The sequence below is a fragment of the Corvus cornix genome, chromosome 3 (genome assembly GCF_000738735.6).
Source record: "Corvus cornix cornix isolate S_Up_H32 chromosome 3, ASM73873v5, whole genome shotgun sequence".
Taxonomy (NCBI): Eukaryota; Metazoa; Chordata; class Aves; order Passeriformes; family Corvidae; genus Corvus; species Corvus cornix.
Genome location: NC_047056.1, coordinates 52,869,166 through 52,892,244, shown reverse-complemented (window position 1 = coordinate 52,892,244; position 23,079 = coordinate 52,869,166). Strand labels below are relative to the sequence as shown.

The window sequence follows — 23,079 nt, the reverse complement described above, 5'->3', positions numbered from 1 at the left end:
CTTTTCATCATCCAAAGTGCCTGTAATCACTGCTTTGCTATCTCTTGACTGTTAACCATCTATTATATTAACCCATCAAGTCCTACTCAACCTAAATGAGTATTTTCCTGATACCTGAAGGCCTGTAAAAATCTCGTTAGGCTTTGCCTCACATTTTCAAGGTTCCAATTTTCTTGTATGGGAAACGTCCCCTACTCTGCTTCTCTTCCTCTTCTGTCCATTCATTGATGAGAAAGGGGGATACTTAAGAGCAACCACAAACAACTTCTTTTGACTCTGTGGGCAGCACAGCAAATTTGGCGAAAAAATGGCCGATATACCTACAACACTTTGTGTAAAGGTCAGTGTGGTACATCAGTGTAGTTTACAAGCAGAGAAAATACAGAAGATTGGCCAATGTTAAACTGAGGCCAGCATGGCGACTGGCCAACCACCTGAATTTACATGGACAAGTGACTGATGTGGCCGGAAGCTACCAGACACTGTGTCTGGTTGGCACAGCGTGTGTGGCTGCCACAGCTCTGCGTCTGTTGGAGCCCCCTTGGTCAGGGGGCCATACACTGCACAAGGGGTGCCCTTGTGCCCGTGAAGAAGGAGAGGGATTTATGGTGTGGTTTTGTGCAGCTGGGATGACAGGCAGTTCTGGGTCCACGTTGAGGATAACTGCAGGTAAGAGCTGGCATAGCTTATGAAGGAGCTTGTAGTTCTACTTAAACGCCCTTGCCCCTGCAAATACACTTTGCTGTATTTATCCTCACTGTGTCTGAGATAATGTCTGAACCAGCTGCTGGAAGAGGAGCAGCACTTCTTTGTGATGCTGTGCCTGGTGTTCTTCTGCTGTGCGAGTGGGTTGCGTTGCAGTCACTGGGTGCTTCCTCTTGGTCTGTAGTTTCTGTGCCCTTCCCAAGGACTGGACTTGGGCACTTTGGGGTTGCTGCTGCTAGGACCACTTCATCATAGAATTGTATGGGGGGAAAAAATTTCTCAGGTTTCAGTGGCCTGTGGAGAAAAACATTTTGGTGATTTACCTCCAAAATGACATCACAGAACAACTCGGCAAAACATTAATTGGGGTGTTCATGGACCACAGTGTCACTGCAACAAGGCTGGATGGAGGATGTGTGGGGGCCAGGGAGGGCATGGAATGAGGCTGCACTTTCTCATGACAGGAGGCTGCTGCAGACCAGATGTGTGAGGGGGAAGGTATAACTAATGACTCAAACCATATGGGAGGAAAGAGCTTGTTGTGTTGCGGTTTAACAAGTAATTGGCCTGCAGATTGAATGCCAGCACAGTTAAATTACTTTATCATGAATCTAGTTATTCAATGGGGGAAAAGAAATCTTTATTAGTTGATGGCCCTGCTTTGACAGTGATAACATGTAGCCTGCTGTTTCTGGGGATGACAAAGCCTGGTGCGTGTATAGTCACATATGGATGCTGTTAAAATCCACTGTTCCCTCTGCAAGGCCTATATTTTTAGAAATTAACACCACAGACAAGAGTCTTGCTCTCAGCCAGAATGGAGTAAAACTGCAGAGTAGATTTTTTTCAGAAATAAAGTGTTTTCTGGGTGATGGAAATCAGACTAGGACACTTGCTGCTTAGGAAGCCTGCTCTCAGCATGCGTGTTTTTATCTGGAAAGAGGACTCAGTGATGTGGGCCCCTTTACTGCTGCTTTCTCACAGCACAACTCAGTTCTTGCAACCAGCTCCAATTAATTTGGAAGCATCTTACTAATGATCATTGTATTTTTAAAAATGAAGATGTTTTCTTTGACCTGTTTCAGTCAGCAACAAAATACTGCTGTCTTCAACCATTAATCCAGCACTGCCAAGCCCACCACTAAACCATGTCCCTAAGCACCACATCTACATGTGTTTTAAATACCCACAGGAATGGGGACACTTCCCATGGCAGCCTGTTCCAGTGCTTGACAACTCTTTTGGTGAAGACTTTTTTCCTAATATCCAGCCTAAACCTCTCCTGACACAACTTGACGCCATGTCCTCTTGTCCTGTCCCTTGTTACTTGGGAGAAGAGACTCATCCCACCTGGCTACAACCTCCTTTCAGGTTGTTGTAGAGTCATAAGGTCCCCCCTGAGCCTCCTTTTCTCCAGGCTAAACAATGCCATTTCCCTCAGCCGTTCCTCAATCAGACTTGTGCTCCAGACCTTTCACCAGCTCTGTTGCCCTTTCCTGAACTCACTCCAGCACCTCAGTGTCTTTCTTGTAGTGAGGGGCCCAGAAATGATCGCAGGATTCAAGGTGTGGCCTCACCAATGCCAGATACAGGGGGATGGTCCCTGCCCTGGTCCTGCTGGCCACACTATTTCTGACACAGGCCAGGATGCCATTGGCCTTCTTGGCCACCTGGGCACAGCTGGCTCATGGTCAGCTGCTGTTGACCAGTACCCCAGGTCCTTTTCTACCTGGCCACTTTAGCCACTCTTCCCCAGGCCTGTAGCACTGCCTGGCATTGTTACCCAAGTGCAGGACTTGGCACTTGGACTTATTGAACGTCTTTCTTTCATCCCAATTCATATACACATACACCTTTAAACACTGCCTGAAATTTTCAAGATTTGTACAGGGAATAAAATGGCATATAGTGATGTGATTTGTACTGTTATTTGTGTGTCTCCTTATTAATACATGCATTATTATTTCTGTAGCTCCAAGTAGCCTTATTCAGTCATTGGGATACCCGTGTGTTGGGGATTGCTCAGACAGCTACAGAAGCCTCTGACTCTGCTCCTATGTGCTTATAGTAAAATTTCAGTCAAAAACCAGCAGATGAATGGGAAGGGAAAAAGATGAATGAGTTCAGCAGAAAGCCAAAAGTCTCCAGAAGTCTTTCAAGAGAGCAAATAAAATGTCTTGTCCTATATTTGGTTAATATTCTTTTTGACTCTGCAAGGGTCAGAACTGTTAGGATGAATACCAGATATATGAGGCTTAAACACAGAATAGCATGCAGTGGGGTAAAATACATGATGCTTGAAAATTCTGTTGTAATTGATGCCTGGAAAATACATAATAATAAATGTTAATGAAGATGTGGAATACAGTGAACTGCTCTTATTTAAAATGCATTACATTAATATTGCCAGTTTACATTGTCTGTGAAATGAAGTGGAATCAGTTTTTCTTTTCCTTTTTCTCTACAAATTGAAATTCTTCCTTGTAAGATTTCTGTAGATATGTTCTCCTTATTTCCTAAAGAGCTAAAAGACTATGCATGTGTTTACTAGCATGAGATATAAACATGGATAGTACTAGTTCAGAAAACTGATAATTCTTTTTTCATTTATTTTGTGTAGGTTTCCTTTGCCTGATCTGTAAACATGTCCACAGACCTGCTCTGTAAGTACATTTCCATCGTCCCACAGTGATTTTTTTGTACCATATGTTTTTATCGGATTCCCAGATGTACTCATGATTGATGTCTTTTATGTGAAGTATAAAGTCTGCTTTTACATTTGCGTTTCTTCTGAGACATCTGTGGAACAATATTACCATTATAATCAGCGGGATTATTCTTGGAGTAAAGCATGACTTAATATGAGTAAAATTGTAAAAATCTGTCCCAAGTATAAGAACAGACTGGTTCATTGAGACTTAAAATTGCAATTCTGTCTAAAATGTCTTATCTATCTTTGGCACAAATACCATCCCAGATTACTACAGAGTGATGTGCTCGGGGTTTTTAATCATTTTGTGAATTTAACTCCTGTGCTTCCAAGGCATCATTATCCCAGTCACATTCAAATCTCATGCCTTATCACTATTATTCATCCTTCTTCTTAACAGACAAGTGGCATATCCTTATACTTTGCAGTTGTAACTACCACGGAAGGTGGCTGCTCACGATTTCCCGATACTTGCACTCTCTTGCTCCAGCTTAAGTTATCTGAAGCATTAAGCACATTTTTTATGCTTATTGATCTGATCTACATGCTTTCTTTTGGAGTCCCTCCAGTTCCTCAGCTGCCTTTTTTTATCATTGCCTCCAAGGGCTACCCAGGTGCACACTGTGCAATAGAAGAGAGGGAAAATTCAGACATGCGTTTTATCATTCTTCATTACTTCCTCAGAGGAACAAAGAAAACAGGGTTGGGGTTTTTTTCATTAATAACTGTAATCAGTTAATAAATATAAAACCATCAGTGGCTTAATGGCAAATAGCAATTATCTGTGGGGGTGAAACATATTCTTCAAGATCAAGTTATTTGTTAAAATGCATTTTTTGAATTTTACCTGTGAACTGGCAATTTCGGGGCATGCTTAAAAGCCATTTAGATACAGAGAGAACTCTAAAATAAGGAATGTCATATGCCTTACTGTATTGTATACAACAGGCAAAACTTAGCAGAAGTGAAATATTAAAGAAAGCAGAGGGCAGGTTGACTGCACAGGGATCATGGTCAAGACTCCTCAACTATACTCAGATGTTTGTCTGTTTTAGCAATTTTATGCCCTGGCAGTTTCACTTTTCTGTTTTTTTCAGCTCAGCAACAGTGCCTTTCTCATGTTCCCCCTAATGATCAGTGTGTTAAAGACGCTGTCACCTGAGCAGAGGCTGAAGGAGTTGGGCATGTTCCATTCAAAGAAGAGAAGGCTCAAGGGGATCTAGTGTTGGTCTTTCAGTACAAAAACGGTGGTTATGGAGAAGGAGTTGGAAGCAGCCTTTCCCCAGGCATGCGCTGTGACAGGACAAGAGGCAATAGCCACAAGTTGCTTCAGGGGAGATGCTTGTGGATGCAAGGGGCATTTTCATTGGGGGGTCAATCAAACACTGGAATAGGCTGCCCAGGAAAGTGGTGGAGTTGCCCTCACTGGAAGTATTTGAGATACAGCTTGCAAGGCCCTGGGTAATGCCATTAAAGGGCCTGAATTCAGCAAGAGGCTGGGCTGGTTGATTGTCACAGCTGCTCTCCTGCAACTTCAATAATTCTGCAGTTCCGTATTTCCTCGTGTCCTCAGCTGTCTTCTGCACAGTGAGCAGTCATGCCTACCGCCTGTCCCTGGGCTTCTCAGTATTGTACTGCTTGTGCTGTGCCAGGTCCTGTGATACTTGCTCTTGTTAGTGGGGTAGACAATTGTCTTCTCACTTGGAGATGTGTCAGTGGCCCGGAGGCAGTACCAGTGCTGAGGGGGCTTTCCAGGTTCCACCTGCTGGGTATTTGTGGCAGACGAGTAGTGCCTTGGTAAAACATCCGTGTGCAGGAGAATGCTGAAGAATGACATGGAAAATCTGTACAGGTGTGCAGTGACTTTAGATCTTTATGTCTGTATGCATATAAAGAAATATTTCAGGGCCAGCCTGTGAGCTCAGTACTAGCCTATACTAACAAGCAACAAACACTAGGGTGTGTTGGAGGGATAATACCTACCAGACTGTGTTCCAGGTAAGGAATTTGGATATAACCAAACTGTTTGTGGGGGAAAAGAGAAGGAGATGAGGGGCATCTAGACATGTGGAGCTGATGCCAGGTGGTCTCAGCACCAGGTATCTGGCTCTTACTGTTTAGCAGTAGACATGTAGCCTAACCACCAGTCCTTAAGCTTGACCACAGCATTGTCTTTTGCTAATGCTTGGTTCAATACAAGGTCAAATTTTAGCATTAAAAATCTTGTTCCAGATTACATTAATGAAGACAAGATGTATAATTTTAAAAGTAAAAATTCCAACCAAACTGGAACAAACCCCCTTAAATTCCTTAGAAAAAACCCTACTGCAGTCTTAGGGCAAATTGCACAAAATAAATATCATGGTTGCACAATACGAGGGCTGCTGCCGCTAGACTTCAAACTCCAGCAGCTAAGTCTTCAAGCTTGTAGAAATAAATCAGAAAAGCCAACATTCCTGAGAAGTTTCAGCACAATGAATTTGAGGTAGCAAGTGTTTCTCTGGTTTAGATGGAGAAGCTAAGAAAAAAAAGACGTTCATGAAAAGTCTGTCAGCTACTGAGGCTCAGCTGGTCAGGGAAGCAGCAGACTTCCCTTGGAGCTTGTTTTTCTTTTTATCCTTGGATGAACTAGTGTGCAGTATATTATGCTGCCTGAATGTAGGGGTTTGTCACGGTTAGTGCTGGGGGCTGTCCCGGGAACGTAGGAAGGCGATGGGCATGAATGGAGCATGCAGTGGTCGGTGAGCATAGAGCCCGCTCTTCAGGAAACCTGTTGCTGCTCCTCTCAGCCCAGCCGGCCAAAGCCAGGCAGGAAAGGAGGTGGGTCTTTGATCTCTTTGTTGTAGCTGCTCCCTGGGAATTTGCTGAAATCAATGCCCTGTTTTCCTGAAGAAATGAATGGCTATGCCTAACTAGCTTTGTGAAGCGCTGGGGAATTCACCGCTTCTGTTTATTGACAGCTGAAAAGGAGCACATGGTCCTGAATGGGTCCTCCTGGGGAAACAAAACAGAGTGGAGTTAGACTTAGTTGAATACAGGGGCATTTGCAAAAGTCTGCTGAAGGAGGATGGCATGGTTCCTTATACCCTGTACTAGCACAGCCTGACATTTTACTAAAATTGCCATTTAAAATAAGGTAAGGTTTATTTTGATTTCCCATATGTAGTGCGATTATGAAATGTTTGCATTTCTGTTCTTGAGTGCAGAACCAATGTTTGAGTTTTATTCTGTCATGGGAAACACCTAAGTGACTCTTGTGCTGTTTCTAGCCTCTGTGTGTGTTCATTTGTTCTTTACCTAATGGTGATTAATGAATATGAAAAGTAATAGAAACTCAGTATTTGGGTCTTCCAGTTAGGTCATGAACATCAGTCGTTTTGTAGGCTATTATATGCAATTTTTTATGCCTTTGAGAATCAGCTGAGTTTGCATCAGATGATTTCTTAACTGGTACAGACTGCTGTGTTAATACTTACACACAAGGCAGTGACTAACAAGAGGGCCTGTCTGGCAGAAAATCTGGGACTTCTAAAATCCTTTGAAATGTGAGGATGTATTTCCAAACTTCTGTTTCCACGGGACTCAAGGCAAGAGGTAGACTTACCACTACTCTTGCTGCTGGCTTTAGGTGTACAGGGTTTTTTTGTAAAGACAGCAAAGAATAGCAAGAGGAGGATGATAATGAAGAAGCAGTATTTTTGTTGTGCGAGTCCAGAACAGTTTATTAGACCAAGGGAATTTGGTGTGTAATTCATATGTAAATTTTTTACTGAAAACAGGAGAACAAATTGCCAGGGTTTCTATATTAGTTTCTGTGGTGATTGAAGGAACAGATTTCTGGGCTCATGCAGCTACAGCTTTCAGGTGTGGCCCACTTATGATAGCAGGAAAAAAAAGTAATGTAATTTCTTCCTTTGTTATTTGAAGTGTAAGGGCAAGCTCAGAACAGAGTAATTGCCGCCTTGCAGCCTCGTTCTTACATGGCAGTAGAAGCTGCTGTGTTTTTGTTGCAAACAAAAAACATTAAAAGTGTCTGTGCATGGGTGCAGTAGTTTGAAAACTCTCAAGTAGTCCCCTCATTTTGAGAGAAGTGCTTGGGAAGTTTCATGTTTTGTTGGAATAGTTTGTGTTCCTCAGTCTGGCATTTTTTCTTTGAGTGATTTTGAGCTAGTCATCTTACTAGTTTTGTCTCATTTTGTGCTTTTCCCAGCAGATAACTTCTCTGTTTTTCTTGGAAGAATTTGGGCTCCATATGCAAACATGCTTTCTTTAGATTACATTGTGATCCTTGAAATGAAAATACATTGCTTAACTGTAGAGCATCAACATGTTTGCTTGTGGCTTCTGCTGTTAAGTTTCTAAGATTTTCAGAGACGAAATGCAAAAAAAGCAAATGCATTTATAATTTTTACTGAGATGTGAAAACACTGAACTCAAGCAGGCAGATATTGAAGTTTGTGGGCTCTATTGTCATTATTGTTATCCAAATGTGTCAAAACTGTTTTTTGACCTCACTTAAGTGTATTTATGCATGATAGGCATTGGAAGCCATTAAAATGTAAAGCTAATATAAAGTTAACATTTAAGTTGGACGTGAGATATATTTGTAGGTCCTTTCAGTGCTGTAATCTAGATATGTTATGAAAATGTTGAACAGTGAGGGTTCCTGGGTACTTGTAATGGTGCAAATAGAAAAGAATCACGGTTGTGGAAAGCTCAGTTGATCAGGGCTTTTTTAGTTGGTGTAATGGAGAAGAAAGTAGATGATTCATGTGTGACACGGAAGGTGCCACTTGTTCTCTGTTTCTCGGGCGATAAGACAAGGCAGAGTGTGTTATGTTTAACTTACTGGACTGGAAGGTGTTCAGGCAGATGTGATGGGGAGGTGTGTAGGGATGTTCTGGCAGGACAGTTGTCCCTTTGCCTCTTCTAATATCTTTATAAAATATGAAATTGTTTTGACCTATTGGCAGTGTTGAAGTGGAAGAAGTATAAAATATTTGATTTCTAACCAACAGAGTAAAGTATACCAAATACAAGGTGAGATATGTAATCATACAGAGCTTTAAGTAAATATGCATGTTAAATAGCCAGAGTTATATAAATACATATCTGAGGAATGGTTCTCCCAAAGTGATGCCTTTACCTTCTGTTGATCTTGTTCTTCGAGCTAGGAAAGTATGAAAACAGGAACAAATTCTTTGCAATTTTGCATTGCAAGATTGCTTCTTAGATTTGAATAATAGAGACTACTGTTATTGTGTGTGTGTGTGACTTTTGGAAATAATTTAAAGAAACTACAGATTAATCAGAAATGTAGAAAAAATATTTGAATTTTATTTGATCTCAAACTGAGATGACTGTTAGCAGAATAAATAGGGCTGTATGGAGATACTTTATAATCTGAGTTGAGAGCTTAATCTATAGAAAAAAATCTGCAATTTTTTTAAACCCACAAATTTTTGAAACTCTCATGCAATTCTCCTATAATAATCTATAATTATGTACTTTGTATTTCTGTGTCTTACGGGACTGCCTTTATGCCTGAGGAGAATAGTTATTGTGAGGAAAATGTACTATACTGCTGTCTAATTTGTTGCTGCCAATTTTATTATCCTTTCTTAGTCAGTCTGTTAAAGAAGCTCAGGTAGACATAATTTCTTTAGTACAGTATCAGTCAAGACATTAGCTACTTATCATATGGTTCCCTATAAAAACCTTTTGTGTAGAAAAAAAGAAGTAAATGTTAGATCTTAGGAAAAAGAAAACAAATAAATGGAAACACAGATACCATGCTTGCACATGTGAGTATTTTTTCATAGAAATAAATCCCTGTGTCTGTTCAGCAGCAGAGCTTCCCAATGCCTATGTGGTGTTTTTTAAAGAAATCACTTTGTGCCTTAAAAGAGAAGAGTAATTTAACAGGGTCATAAAGGCTAAGGATGAGAGTCTCCTACCCATTTTGTTCCCAAAGAAGCTGGGAATCAAGCATGCTTTTCCTGTTGGAAATGAAGCAAGGAATAACAGAACTTGTCTGTTATGAAGCGGATGCATAGTAAGAATTAAAGCTGTTCTAGTAAGCTGTTAATGACCCTTCATTTACAAAAGCAAATGCTTTTGAAAGAAGACTCCTTCATTTCAGTATTTTAGATATATACTTTAGGGTTCATTGATCAAAAAAAATTAACTTTTTTTTTTCTCTTCATTGAGTTGGAATATCAGTAGGAGGTTTGGATGGCTCATTGAGGAAGTTAACTCAGTTTTCAGTTTTATTAATAGTTTTCACTGAATGTAATGTGTACTGGAGTGTTCTTTCAGGACTGGCCCTCCCAGGTCTCAGCCCTGACCAGTCCTAAGTGTCCGTGTATTCACTTCTCTGCATGGACTTCTTTCTTTCATGATGTGGCTACTTGCACATCAGTGGAGCCAAGTGCACAGACCAATACCTGCAGAAGTGGATCCTAGGGTTTAAGCACTGCACTTTGATTCCCAGTAGCTGTACTTGCTTCGTGTTGTTTTATGTGCCTCTAAAGACATCAGGTTCTGCAGCCACAGGATGAGTACAATATCTCTTCGCTCTGCATGCCATGCTTCCTCTTTGCATTCTACAGTAAACTCATATTACTTTCTCCAAATTGTGTCTACCTGCCTGGTTCTTTCTTCCAGTAAGCAGCTGGAAATATATCCCAGCTGCTAGTGTCTTTGCTGGTAAAGTTCCCACAAGTCCATGCTGAAAGTCACCAATGGAAAATCAAGCATTGATTTGGGCTGGTTTTCTTAGGAGAGGTAGCTTTTGTCACCAAGTTTTCCACCAGTCTCCCCCACACAACATCTGGACTTGGTGGCCAGTAACAACCAAGTTCAATGAAGGAGCGAGAGACCCAATCTAAGGTTCCCTTTTAAGGGAATGTTGCAAGGCTTGGAAATATTTCAACTAATCGATACTAAGCTTTAGTCATTATAATTGCTGCACTTCATTTATCAGAATTGAAACTGTGGTGTTGACCTGCCATCAATAGAACTGTTGACTGTATTAATGCACTTAATGTGGTGTGTGTGTGGCTGTGTGCATGTGTATTTATACATATGTGCATTTAGGAAGATGTACTATTGGAGTTTTTTTCTGCTAGAACAAAGATGGGAGATTCTGGCGTCTGTGTTGAACTGCCACAGTAGCATTCACATTTTCCGCTAAAACATCTGACACTAAAATAAATCAACCGTCCTGCCAAAAATATCTCCAAAAGAAAAGTTCTTGATAAATATAAAATACTTCTGCTGTGGTAGGTAGAATCTGTGGTGTGGGAGATGCAGATTAGGGGGTCCAACATGTGGCCCAGGAGCCACAGGGTGCTTATGAGCAGTTTGGTGGCTGTGTTTCTGTGAACAGGGGGATTTTAGTCTTGCTGTCTGCAGTATAGAAGCAGCACAGTTTGGAGAGTGCTAGTGAAGACCTAAAGCAAGCAGAAGGTGTCACAGCCAAGGAGCCACAGCCTTGCACCAGGTGGGACTGCTGCTGACTGCTGGGGAAGATGGGCAGAGTGCAACAGGAAGGCTTCCCTCTCAGGAAGCTTTCTCTGGGCATTTCATAGGACCATGCTATGCTGACTCAGGTTCTTTCTCATAAAAAATAGTTGTTTCTGTGAATTTGCTGTTAACCTCCTTCCTTGTTTCTGGATCTAATTTTATATGATTTCATGCCAAGACAGTGGAGGGAGAGGGAGAGAAGGGAAAAAAAACCCCTGGAAAATCCAACTGCATTTTTCAATATGATTGTTTGAAATGTGTTCAGCTTTCAGCAGAGAGAGAAGTCTCTTTGTTTGCTCTGATTAGAAGCTATTACATGTAAACTGTGGGAGGTGTCTTCACTTGAACTGTGCTCATTTACGTGTATGGGTTCTGATAACAACCAAACCCCATGTGGTGTACTGGAAATGTGACACGTAAGTTTTATCCCAAGAATAACCAGAAAAAGATTACGTTTTAAATTAGCTTTCGATCAATCAATGAATTTTTTGACCCCAGGTCATTTTTAGATGAATGAACGTACCAAGATCTTTGATAACCTACTTTATCAGACTGCAGTGAAGTTTGCACCTACATGCTTTCCCTCCTGTTTGGTTTGTTGGGGTTTTTTTTTTTTTTTTTTTTTTTTTTTGTGGTGTTTGGGATTTTTTTCCCCTTTAATTTTGCAGGAAAGTTGTGTAAGTTAGTGCCTTTTCAGGTGTTCAAACAGTGAAGGTAACTTTTTTTCTGCGGAGTTTGTAAGATACAGCAGAACACAGGTATGCTTTTGCTGCACAGCCTTCATGGGAACATGCTGAAACTGCTGAATTTCATAGCCCGGCTGTGCTCCTTGGGGTTTCTCTTACTTTTTTGCTCCTAAGATTTGCTAGACAGAACAAGCGTGGTAGAAAAACCTCATTGGAATTGGTGTGAAACTGACTTTTATGGAAAGCTGTTTAAATTCCTTCTGGCTATGCCTGTTGCCGTACTTCATGGCCACCAGGTGAAAATCTTACTGTTCCCAGATGTGCTGAACTATCATCATGATGACTCCCTGTTAGGAGCTACTAACAAATCACAGTGTTTGTTATCCCGTACATGTTTGGATAACAAATAGTTTTGCAGTTTGGAAGAATTTACATATTGGAACTTGTGTCTGCCAGAAAAATGCACACATCCTTTGTGTTAGGTTTCTTTACAGTCAGGTAAGTGCTGAGCCACCCTTCTAGAGGAATTCTTCCATAAGAACAGCTGGTAAGGATCATACTGCTGTGAGGAAGGAGCAGGTGCCTTGACAGATGATCTCCCGCTGCTGGAAACCCAAGGGTGTGCTCTCCTTCCAAATCTTCATTCTTCTTGTGAACAACAACAGGCACACATAGGATGGAGGTGAGGTGAAGGAAGGTATCACAGCAGATCAGTGGCTGGGTCAGGGTGCCTGAGGGCTGGGTTCACCTCCAGGGCTGGGTCCCAGTTTTAGGGAATTAGCTTGACCTGCTGGTCTGACTGAATGTATGGGGTGGGGTGGCAGTAAGGCATGTTTGCTGTTCTCTTTCTCTGTTTCTGTGTCCAAATATAGTAACTCATTTTTAAAGTTTTACATTTTAGTAGAGTGAGGTCATGTTCCCATGATATGTTTAATGTTCAGAATGATTTCTGGGGATATTTGCAAACCACCTACCGTTCTCTTTCCCAGGGAGGAGGCCCCAAGAGCAGTAGGCATTTACGTGCAGGGTGCCACTAATGCCTGAGCAGGACCAGGACTCCTCCTCACCCTTCACCTGTGTCTCAGGAGCTCCTGTCCTCTCACCAGAAAGCCTGGAGATGGCAACACAAGGCCTTGGTAAGGGGCCAATATTGCCCCAGCAGCATGTCCACAGTTTCTGTGCTGGTGCCACCAGGTTGAGACTGCAAGGCTTCTGGGCTTCTGTGTGTCAAAGACATGGGAACTCACTGCTTGAAATCTAAAGTTTCCCTCTCAAGCACTGCTTTTTTTTTTTCCTTCCTTGTGAGGGTGATGTTATTTTGGGTGCAGGGTTATGTAAAACACTGCACCTGCTTCCCATATAATACAGTGTCATGCACAGAAGTGCAAGTTTTCAGTCTTTATCCAGGTGAGTGAGTATGATTGCAAAGTCAGCCTGGAGTGTGGTTCCTTGATTATTTATTTTTTCTTTTTTTCCATGCAGAGCTGAACAGTTGTATATCTCTGCTAATACAAGATGATGTTGGTGTATGACATAGAAGAGAAAAGGATAGATTTCATAGAAGATGAAAAGGAGACACTGAGGAAATGTTCACCTATTTTGATGCTGGACTAGGGATCAATTACTGCAGTTAACAAGTAAAGATCAATCTGTAGACAATTCAGCATAACAAAATATCAGAAGTTAATGGGATTTGAATAAAATTATTCTGAATTCTGGTAATTATAACAAGCTCTATTTTACTTCGATATAAATAGAATCAATTATTAATCAGTTAAAAGCTTCATTTTGCACATCAACTTGGGATATAAGGCTTCTTTCATAAGTGTTTTTTACAGAGGGAATGTGTGTTGGTGGCCCACAATAATGGGAAAATAACTTGTGATTAAATGTTTGCTAATTGAGTACTTTGAATTTTTTGCCAAATAAATTGTAGAACAAGGATTTCAAGCTTCTCCAGCACAGAGTGCTGCAGAACAAACCTCAGGGCAGGAAATCCTCATGCACCTTTGCTGAAGAAGAACCAAGACTGGCATGTGCAATGTACCTCGGACAGAAAATGTCCAGAAGGTATTTTTGCAGCGTTCCTCTGTGTGAAAGCTGAACAAGGCTAGTGGAGCGCTACTGTTTTACTCCAGGATAAATTACTGTTGTTTGCTATGCAAATCTTATGATTGTAATTAGGCTAGGATTTGGACTGCTGTGTACACTGATCTTTGTTCCCTCTGCACATGGGAACTAATTCTAATGCTGCAAAATAGCACAGCAAATGCTGAGGTCTGCTCAGCCTCTGATCATTTCTCACAGGGTGCATTTGCTCCAAGTGGACAATTGAAAAGGAGTGATTTACCTCTGCCTTCACAGGGAACCTAATTGTGCTGCGGGCATCTTATGGGCCACTGAAGTGTTCAGGTACTGTAAAGTCTCGCTCGAGCGGGGGTTGGAGAAAGCTCAGGAAGGAGGTCCTGATAGGCATCTAGTTTTTAGCAAACTGGTTTTGAAAAGGGATGTTCTGCTGCTGATTGTTTAAGGATCTGGTGGCATGTGTGAGCTGTCACGACAGTGATTGCAGTTCCTAGTATGGCTATGTATAGCTCCCGTTATCTGTGCAGCAGGGCTCTGTGTGACCGCAGCCTGTGGCTCCTTGCCCACACTAATGAGCTCTCCCCGAGGCCGGACTTGTGCCTGTGGGGGTGGCACAGTGCTCCAACCGTGCTGCTGTTTTGGAAACCAGTTTGTTGACTGTGCTCAAGTCCAGCTTGCCCAAGCTGCCTTGCCAGCTTTGCTACTGTTGGCTGTGGGAGCTTGTCCCAGTGCAGCGTGGCTGGCCCCAGAGCTGTCTGGAGGACGAGGCAGGCTGGCAGCTGAGGCTGCCAGGCTGTATAGTCTGCAGCAAAGGAGAACTGTCACCTAGACCTGGACTGGGGAGAAGCACCAGCATGGTGAGGACAGTACAGGTGAGCCACACTCACAGCCCATTCTCCTCCTTGGGAACACAGCTGCCGGTGTCTGGTCAGCTCATGTGGTGGGAGTGCATCCTGCAGGCAGCAGGTCTCAGTTTTGTGAGCCAGCCATGCCTCCCAATATGTGGGAGAAGTGGGAGCAGAGGCATTCAGGTGCAGGGGTACCAGCTGGGGGTGTCGGGGAGATGTACCCTTCTCTTAGCCCCTCCAGCACTGGTTGGCAGGGGTGAGCACCTTGTCCTTGTGTTTGAGGCGTTGCACACCCGCAGCATAGTCAGAGCCTGCATCTGCACCAGGGCTGGGCTCTTCTGTATGCCTCCCTCCCCACTGCTGCAGTGAAGTCCAGCAAAATAAAAAGCTAACAACTACAAGATCTATTTGCTTGTGCAGTTTTATCTACAGACAGATAAAAAAAGCATTATTTGGAATTTTTTCAGAATCATTGCAAAGACAGAGGAAGAATGAAGAAGTACCCTCTAGGGGACAATATAGCATTGTTTTTCTAAAGATACAGTAAATGACACAATCTGCTTTTTAACTGCTTGTAACTCCTGTAAATCTCATTTATTTCTTTTTGTTGCCTACTCATCTAAATCACACCAAAGCAGAGGAATGGTGGCAGTTTTACTTTTTCTTGCATGCTTGCACATGACCTCAAATCCGTTCACTTTGTTTGTGTAAATACAATTTAAGGGAGCAAGGAAACTGAAAAAGCATTGAGGTACTAAGGTGCCTAACAACAAGCAGAACAAATCTTCTTTGCAAAAAGTGATTTTTCTGACCAAGTGTATTTCATTTCTAGTGCTAATAAGACAAAGTGTGTGTTGTTTCCATAGCTGGATGGCACCCTATTTTCAAACACACCTAGAGTGTGTTCTGAGGCTGTTATTGAAAAAAATACATTTTACTTAATTAGCCAAGTTAAAAAGGGGCATAAAATTCTGTGTGAGCTTTACAAACTGTGTGCTGTGGCTCTATGTACATTCCTTTGCCAATGACATCTGTAATTTAGCATTGAAATAAAAAGGATCGTGACTTGGCTTGTAGTGATCTCTGAGGAAGAATGTGAACTTGACAGTTTTGCACTGTTAGTTTTGGGGAGGGAAATTACAAAGATCCCTGTTCCCTACAGTAGCCCCTAAAGTTGTTCTATTTTTAGTGCTCCAATCCTGTTGTTCTGGTACACTTGGCAATTTTTAGAATGCAATAAATTTGCAGTCAGGGTACTAACATGTTGGTGTGGGGTCAGAAATACAGTGTAGTGAATGTAATTTCAGTATGCCTGTTATTTAATAAGTCATTCTAGTTATCTTCATGACCCGTATAATGAAACATAGAAACTCTTAGAGCAAGCATTGGACAGCTCTGGATGTTTCACAGAATCACAGAATGTTCTGAGTTGGAAGGGACCCACAGTGGTGATCAAGTTGAACTCTTAAGTGTATAGGGCCTGAACCCACAACCTTGGTGTTATTAGCACCACGCTCTAACCAGCTGGGCCAGCCTCATATTTCAAGGTGCTGGGCAGCTATGCCAGGTCAGAATTCCAGGCCTGCTAGCAAGGTGCTTAAAAGCTCTGCAGGTAATTTTGTTCAGGGCTAGCTGATATCTTTGTGTTGCTGCTGAGGTGTGCTGCTTGGGGAGCCGTCTGTGGGGCTGCTCAGCTTGGAGGCCCTTATTCAACACCTGGTCAGATGTAAAGCAGTCCCTGGTTTTAGAGGAGAGCCTCCCCAGTACCCCTGTGTGAATCATTTCAGACCTTATGTCTTGGATCTGGAGGACCAAGGAAGGTTAGCTAATGGAGCACTACTGCAGAATGTGGAGGCTATTCAAGGGATACTGTTTTTCCCCTGCTTTTCCTTTCCAGCCTTCCTGTGAGCTGCCCACCCTGGGGCCTTGGAGGTGGGCACTGCTCTGGGGCAGCTAGAGGGTTTGCTCAGGAGCTTGCTAGTGATGAATCACAGAGGTATGGCATGGATTGATAAGGTCGTGTACTTTACGATTAGACACATCCTTCCTCTAACAGCAGTTCTTTGTCTCCATTTTGCTTTTGGTAATGTGTTTCGGCCGTTTGCATACAATGACTCTCCATGCAGGAGCTGTTTGACTTGAGACAAAGTCACTATTATTCTAAGCAAGCTCAGGAAGCCTTCATAATTTTGTTGCCCTCAGAAGGGTGAATTTATTTAAAAGCCAATTAAGTTAAATCACCAAGGAAATACTTTTATTTTCTTGCAGCCTAGCTGTAAAGGACTTTTGGGTACATAAACAAGTGTATAACAAGAAAAATCTGCCTGGCAGCTGTGTTGTTGGAGTTTTTGTGCATTTGAAGTGAAGGCTGTAGAGGGGCATGTTCTGTATCTGTAGTACTAGCAAAAAAAGTCATGTTTTTCAGCTATTCACAGTGCAGGTGTGCAGCCTGGCAGCCATGGCAAAAGAAAACTTACAGGGTCCACAAATTATTGAAAAATACTGACTATTGTAGTGCCTGCAGCCTGACCAACACACAAGTCTATCTCCTCAGTTAGAATTGATGGAGAGCCCGAAGAACTCGGTAGGAGTACTTTAGGCTTATCTGGGGAGGTTTTGGACTAGACTCTCAAGGCGCATGTTTCAGTCAAGTGCCTGCTTGCGTTTACAAACAGAAACCTTTTTGAGGTAACCTGAACATGACATTTATGGTGCTACTGTCCTTTTCAAAGACCATCTCTGATGTCTCCCCAGGCAGTGTCTCCTGAGCACTTTATGCTCCTTGGTTATGAGTCCCTGTCTGTGGTGCAGCCTCACCTCTCCTGCCACAGTCTCTGCTACAGTGTCCTGTTGCTCCCTTGGATTCTCTTGGCTGTTCTGGCTCCCCTCCTCTGCTGTGTATTGTCACTTACTGAATAGACTTGCTCAGCAGAGTTTTCAGAAGGAAAACAAAACGAGGTAGTCATGGATGACCAATATCAGCTTTTCCTTTTAACTCAGTCGTAAAGCACTGTTGGCTCACTGGTTTGGTTTCTACTGTCTATAAAAAGGTTTTGTGCAAGAAGTCCCCTTTTTCCCATCGTCCTGTGTGACGCCGGTGCTGAGATGACCTTCTGCTGGAAAGTCTCATTGCTCAGTTTTGTCACTGCTCTGTATGAGTTTCCCTGGCAACCAGTTTGAGCTGCACTGAACCAAAAATATCTCACTGTGCTGGGGGAAAATCAGTTTGCAGGCATGTATTTCTCTTTAATGAGTTCTCTGGATGGTCCCTGTGTTCAGCCTGCAGATGTCATTATTGGGAACCAACAGCTGGGAGATGTGGTGTGCCCCTTTTTCTTACTTCCACAGGCAGCACAGCCTACAAGAAGGCTGCCCCTGCATGATTGTCAACTGAGCTGTGACTGTAGGACCCATCATACTCATTTCTCATGGTACACTGAGGGTCTCATCTTCTACTGAGAATGCTCTGTGCAGCAGACACAAAGTTTTTCTCGGATTCCTTGGATCTCTGCAAATTTCAGAATTTCATAATCACAGAATGGGTAAGGTTGGAAGGGACCAACCTTACCTTGGTTATTGCCGACAACTTTGTCCACATTTCTGTATAAATACATGCACCTTGCTTTGTAGCTGGGCATGCAGTGAGGTGCAGTTTTGCTCCCATCCTAATCTTGAAAGGCACTGTTTGTGACACCTCCGAATGAACATATGTATAAATCTTTACAGGTCAGGACCCACCAATTTGCACAGGAGAGAATGCACAAACTGGAGGTGTTATTGCAAGCCTTCCTAGTTCAGTTTTGACTTGCAGATAATCTTTTCACTACCTAATGTAGAACACTGATGTGAAGAAAAGCATTCGTAATTCCAGATGTGTTCTCAAGACGACAAAATTAGAAGAGACTAAATTGGAAAGCAGGATGTCATTTTTAGTAACAGGTTCCCTTTTCTGGATTTGTAGGGTGTGAGGATTGCGGTAAAAGCCTTATAGGAGAATGCAAACTCCACGGGCCACTCATCAGGGCTAAAGATAGGGTTATTCCCAGCCGAGCCCGTCTCACCCTACCTCACTACCTCACTTTGCGAGTGTTGGAGCTGCGAGCTGGAAACCAGCAGAGTAAGTATTTTAACTCTTTTTCCCACATTTGAGAAAGAAGAGACAAAAACACTGGCCTGTTTTCATGAGTAACGCAAGGCATAATCATTGGGCATTAGCATTATGAAGACTGTTTTCAGCTGAGCACAGCTAAAGCTCACAGTCAGCTACTGTTTTTATGACTGATTTCTGGTAACAGATGCATAGACTGATGGCAGGACATTAGCCAGAGCTGGTGTGACACTTAGCTGTGAGCAACCAGTTATCTCTGTTCAGTCAATCCAAGTTTAATGAATGTTGAATTTGTATCTAAGAGTAACAGCCATGCACTACTACTTTTTTCTTTTTTGCCCAAGCATGCAGAACAGGAAAGAGTATTCAATGAAAAGTCAGAAACAAAATGGTAAATGACATCCCTTATCCACCCATTGCAAACTCAAAAGATCACAGTGGATCTTTTTTACCTTTTGCGGCATTTTAAATTCATATTATAGAAAGACTGTTGTTTCCATCTAAAAGCAAGGCAATTTGAATGCCCAAATGTGAACAAGGGAATGGTGTCTTTAGCGTGCAAATTGCCCACAGCTACCTGTGTAAAATTAGTCCTGCCTAGGTTCCTTTTCAGAAAAAGAATGACAAGATGCCTGTACTGTCACTCCGTTGATTGTGGCAGCAGAATAACTGGAATGATTAAGAAGGCTAATACTGTGTTTTTATAGATTCTCTCCACTTATATCAGGAGAGAACAACCTCCCAAATCATGCCAAAAAGCAGAGGACTATGGTAACATCAGTTTGTAGATGGAGAAGTATCAACAGGTTTGTGTTGCATACCCAGTTCAATATCCTGTCATGGATTTTCAGCACTTTTGTATTTGATGTAGTTCCCATTAAAAAAAAAAAAATCGCTACCTATTTACATCCTTTTTAGTTTCTTCACCTTAGAATTATCTACAGAGCTTATTTGTCTAGAAAAAGAATCCATGTGTTCTGCAGTATTTTATCTCCATTTTCACAACTGTAAGCATCCAAGAAATAGTTCGTGATGTCTGTACTAATATTAAACTGGTCTTTGTTTTGTTCACAGTCCTTGGTGTATTTGCAAAGAAAGGAATACAGAAGAGAACACAATTTGGTCCTTATGTTGGTCAACTGTCTACAAAACTGACCTGCTATGATGAGAGCAGGCTAGTCCTGCAGGTAAAAACCCACTGCCTTTCTATGAAGTGCATATGTGTCTTTAGCAGTTCATACATATTTAGGTATTTTAATCAGTCAATTTGCCATCTGATCGAGTTCATTAATTGTGCTTTTGATCTGTAAGCATAAGTGTAAATCACATCATTTGGCAGTACAGTATAACCTGAAGTACCAAAATTTCCTGTATATTGTGTTTTCTAGAAGTTTGCATTCCTGCTTTCTAGTTTTACCATTTCCAGGGTGTTAGGCCTATCAGTCTAATGGCTCTTGATAAACTTTTCACAGAGCATGGCTACTGAACTTTCTTCCCAGATAACACAAAAGAATTTGTTCACTGAGTTAGCAAGAGTGACAGAAATATGCACTAAGGCACCGGCTTAGTAAGGAGAAACAGTGCAGGGATAGGGAAACGCTTCTTAATTATTATTAATTGCTATTGTTATTAATGAGTAATAATTGTTAATTTATATATAGACTTTGACACACAGTGCACTAGCTCAGTTTATTTAATCAGATTTTTATTTAGGGCTGGTACCTTCTGTTGCTGCACACGTAGGTACTGACCGTCTCACCCGGACCATGACACTGTTATTTGTACTTTATCCAGAAAAAATCACGACTTCTCAGGACTAGCCCAGCTTAGACAAAGCTACATGCACATCCTTTCCCGCAGGAGTTCCTTGGGAGTGAGAGTTGATCACAATCCTCTGGGCCCCGGTCTTTGCATTTTGCTGTCAGGGTCGGGGCTCAGCAGAGCTCTGTGTCATACAGTGAGTCCATGGTCAAGCTACAGCCTCCGTCAGGACTTCCCATCAGGTCACGGTTCTCCCACAGTTTGCATTTCATGTCAGGCCCTCTCACCCCTGAATAGAGAGACACCAGCAGCAGCTGTCCTGTGACACACTCTGTGTCTTCATTTGAGCTTTCTCCAGAAGCTTTCGACTGGAAAACACTCTGTGTTGTGAGGAAATATTTCTGAACTTTTGTTTGAGAGCAAAAGTAATAGCTTCAGTAGTTGCTGTAAATGCCATTTGCACATGGAAGTTATGGGAATCATCTGCCAGAAAAATAACATTGTCCATCATGGGATTTTCATGGCATGTGGACAACAGAAAGCATTTGTTCTTCTCTATAACTAAATTTCTTCAGTCTTTATATTAGACACTATTACAAATGCAGAAAATGTACTTCTCTAACAATGGATAGATGAGCTAAGCACCCAGTTCCTTCCTCTTCACCAAGTCATTGTAAACCACACCCTATCCTCTATCAGTCAGCACCGTTTGCTTAAAAGTATACAGTGATAAGCACAGCTCTGGCTGATGAATGGACTGTTTCTTCAGAAGAGGAGATTAGAGTCCCAGATTTCCTACATGACAGCAGGAGCTGCCTTGACTTCTCCCTAGCATGAGTATGTGACCAAACTTGTCCAGCGGGCAGGTGCTTTCATCGGAAGCATGATGAAGTTAGATAAAATAGTTCCCAGAAGCAGTGAAAACGCAACTTTTTTTTTTTTTTTTTTGCAGTTACTTGCTCAGTTACATGGTTAGTAGAACAAATACATGCTGTGCTGACATCTGTTGTGCAGCTTTCTCCATGGTCGAGACACTATTGCAGAAAAGCAACTGTCTTGTTTGACGTCGGTAGTTTCTGCCTCATAGGGGCATTCTCTTGGAAGGGAATCTGGGAAGAATGAAGTAAAGCAAAAAGAAAGAGATCTTTCTGGCACAATTGTTCATTTGTATTTACTTTTGCATTGTAAAGGGGAAAAAGAGAAGACTGTTAAAATGCCATTATGTTGTATGTTACCTCTCTGGACTTATTAATACAAGTTATACAATTGTTCCATGAAAAATGTAGCAGCACTGAAGCTTGAGATTATCAAGTGCTCAGGAAGTAGATTAAGGCATAAAGCTTATCTCTCTACCTGCCTGCACTTAGTTCTTATAATATTATCTTCATATAACATAAAAATGATGAAATATAAACTGGAAATACATACAAAGGCCTACAGTTATTTTAGTAACAGGGTGCTCAGCAGGTACTTGTTCTTCACTTTCTTTTGCACTCAGTGTTCATTAAGAGTGATCTATTTCGAAACAACCATGATTTCAAGGGACATATGACCAAGACAGGGTAGATAACTGATAGCTGTGGTTGCAAGTTAAAGAAAACGAATGTGCCTCTATAGAGGACTTGGTTTTATCATGTTCGTTCTCCTGTTCTCCCCCTTTGTTTCAGGTATTGAAAGATGGAGGGAAGTACTTTCTGGACACTCCCAATGAGGACTGTGGAAACTGGATGATGTTTGTCCGGCTAGCCCGGAACCAAGAAGAACAGACCCTTGTGGCTTATCAGCACTGTGGAGAAGTCTACTTCACAACAGTTAAGGTAGTTAAACCTACATCGCTTCACCTGTCATCCAAAAGGAAATTTATAGGCAAAGGTTCTGAAAGACTAACTCTTTTACAATGAAAGATTGATTACATTCTGCCAACGGGATCGTTACGTACAGACCACCTTTAATGTCATTTAATCCATAGTAAAGCAAGCAGTGTATGGGGTTTGTTGGGAAAAGGTGTTGTGTACTTGCTGTTGTGGGTAGTGAAGAAACTGAGCAGAGGGAAACAGAAAAACATTCCCTATGATAGTGTTTAAACTGAACACTCTTCAATCCCAGGTAGCTATATGATGACATTGGCATTATTACATTGAACAGTACTTCATTCTGGAAATAACAAACAAATTCCTCTCTTTTATTACATTTCTGGATACATATTGTTTTCTGAGCATGTTACCCTGTGCTCAGGAGCAGGGTGTTAAGTGAATCTTTATGTACAATTTTCCATGCTCATTAAATCCGATGACTTAACTGCAAAACTTAGAATACTGCAATGTTGCCATGAAATGATAAGTTTATGTTAGAGATTCTGGACTGCATCTTTGTCTGAAGAGAGAGAACAAGGTACTCTGTGTTTATAAACAAAACTAGAACATACAGTATTGGTTTTTATTGTTTTGGCCACTTTTTTAGGCAGAGTTTGTTTTAACCAGAAATAACTCTTTTGCACACTTGGGAAACTGAGATCTATCTGTTGAACATAATGCTTGTGTGTCATTGTGAGCAACATTAAAAAAAAAGAATATTAGTGAAAAGAAGTTACTATGAACTAAAATACAGCATTTCAGTTTCATTTCCAAGATTGGCACATATTTCTGTGGC

General features: G+C 41.8%; 1 protein-coding gene across 2 annotated transcripts in view; it reads left to right on the top strand.

Moving 5' to 3' along the window:
* The window catches only part of PLAGL1 (PLAG1 like zinc finger 1), a 48,617-nt gene that overhangs the window by 15,351 nt on the left and 10,187 nt on the right, over positions 1 to 23,079 (top strand). Inside the window, exons 2-5 of one of the 2 annotated variants that reach the window (XM_039569573.1) lie at positions 3,326 to 3,368; positions 18,523 to 18,678; positions 19,744 to 19,856; positions 22,098 to 22,247. In XM_039569573.1, the coding sequence (XP_039425507.1) occupies positions 3,350 to 3,368; positions 18,523 to 18,678; positions 19,744 to 19,856; positions 22,098 to 22,247 (438 nt within the window). In that variant the 5' untranslated portion in view covers positions 3,326 to 3,349. Of the gene's footprint in view, positions 1 to 3,325; positions 3,369 to 13,912; positions 14,041 to 18,522; positions 18,679 to 19,743; positions 19,857 to 22,097; positions 22,248 to 23,079 lie in introns of those variants that run through there. The other variant, XM_019290199.3, reaches the window with a different exon arrangement.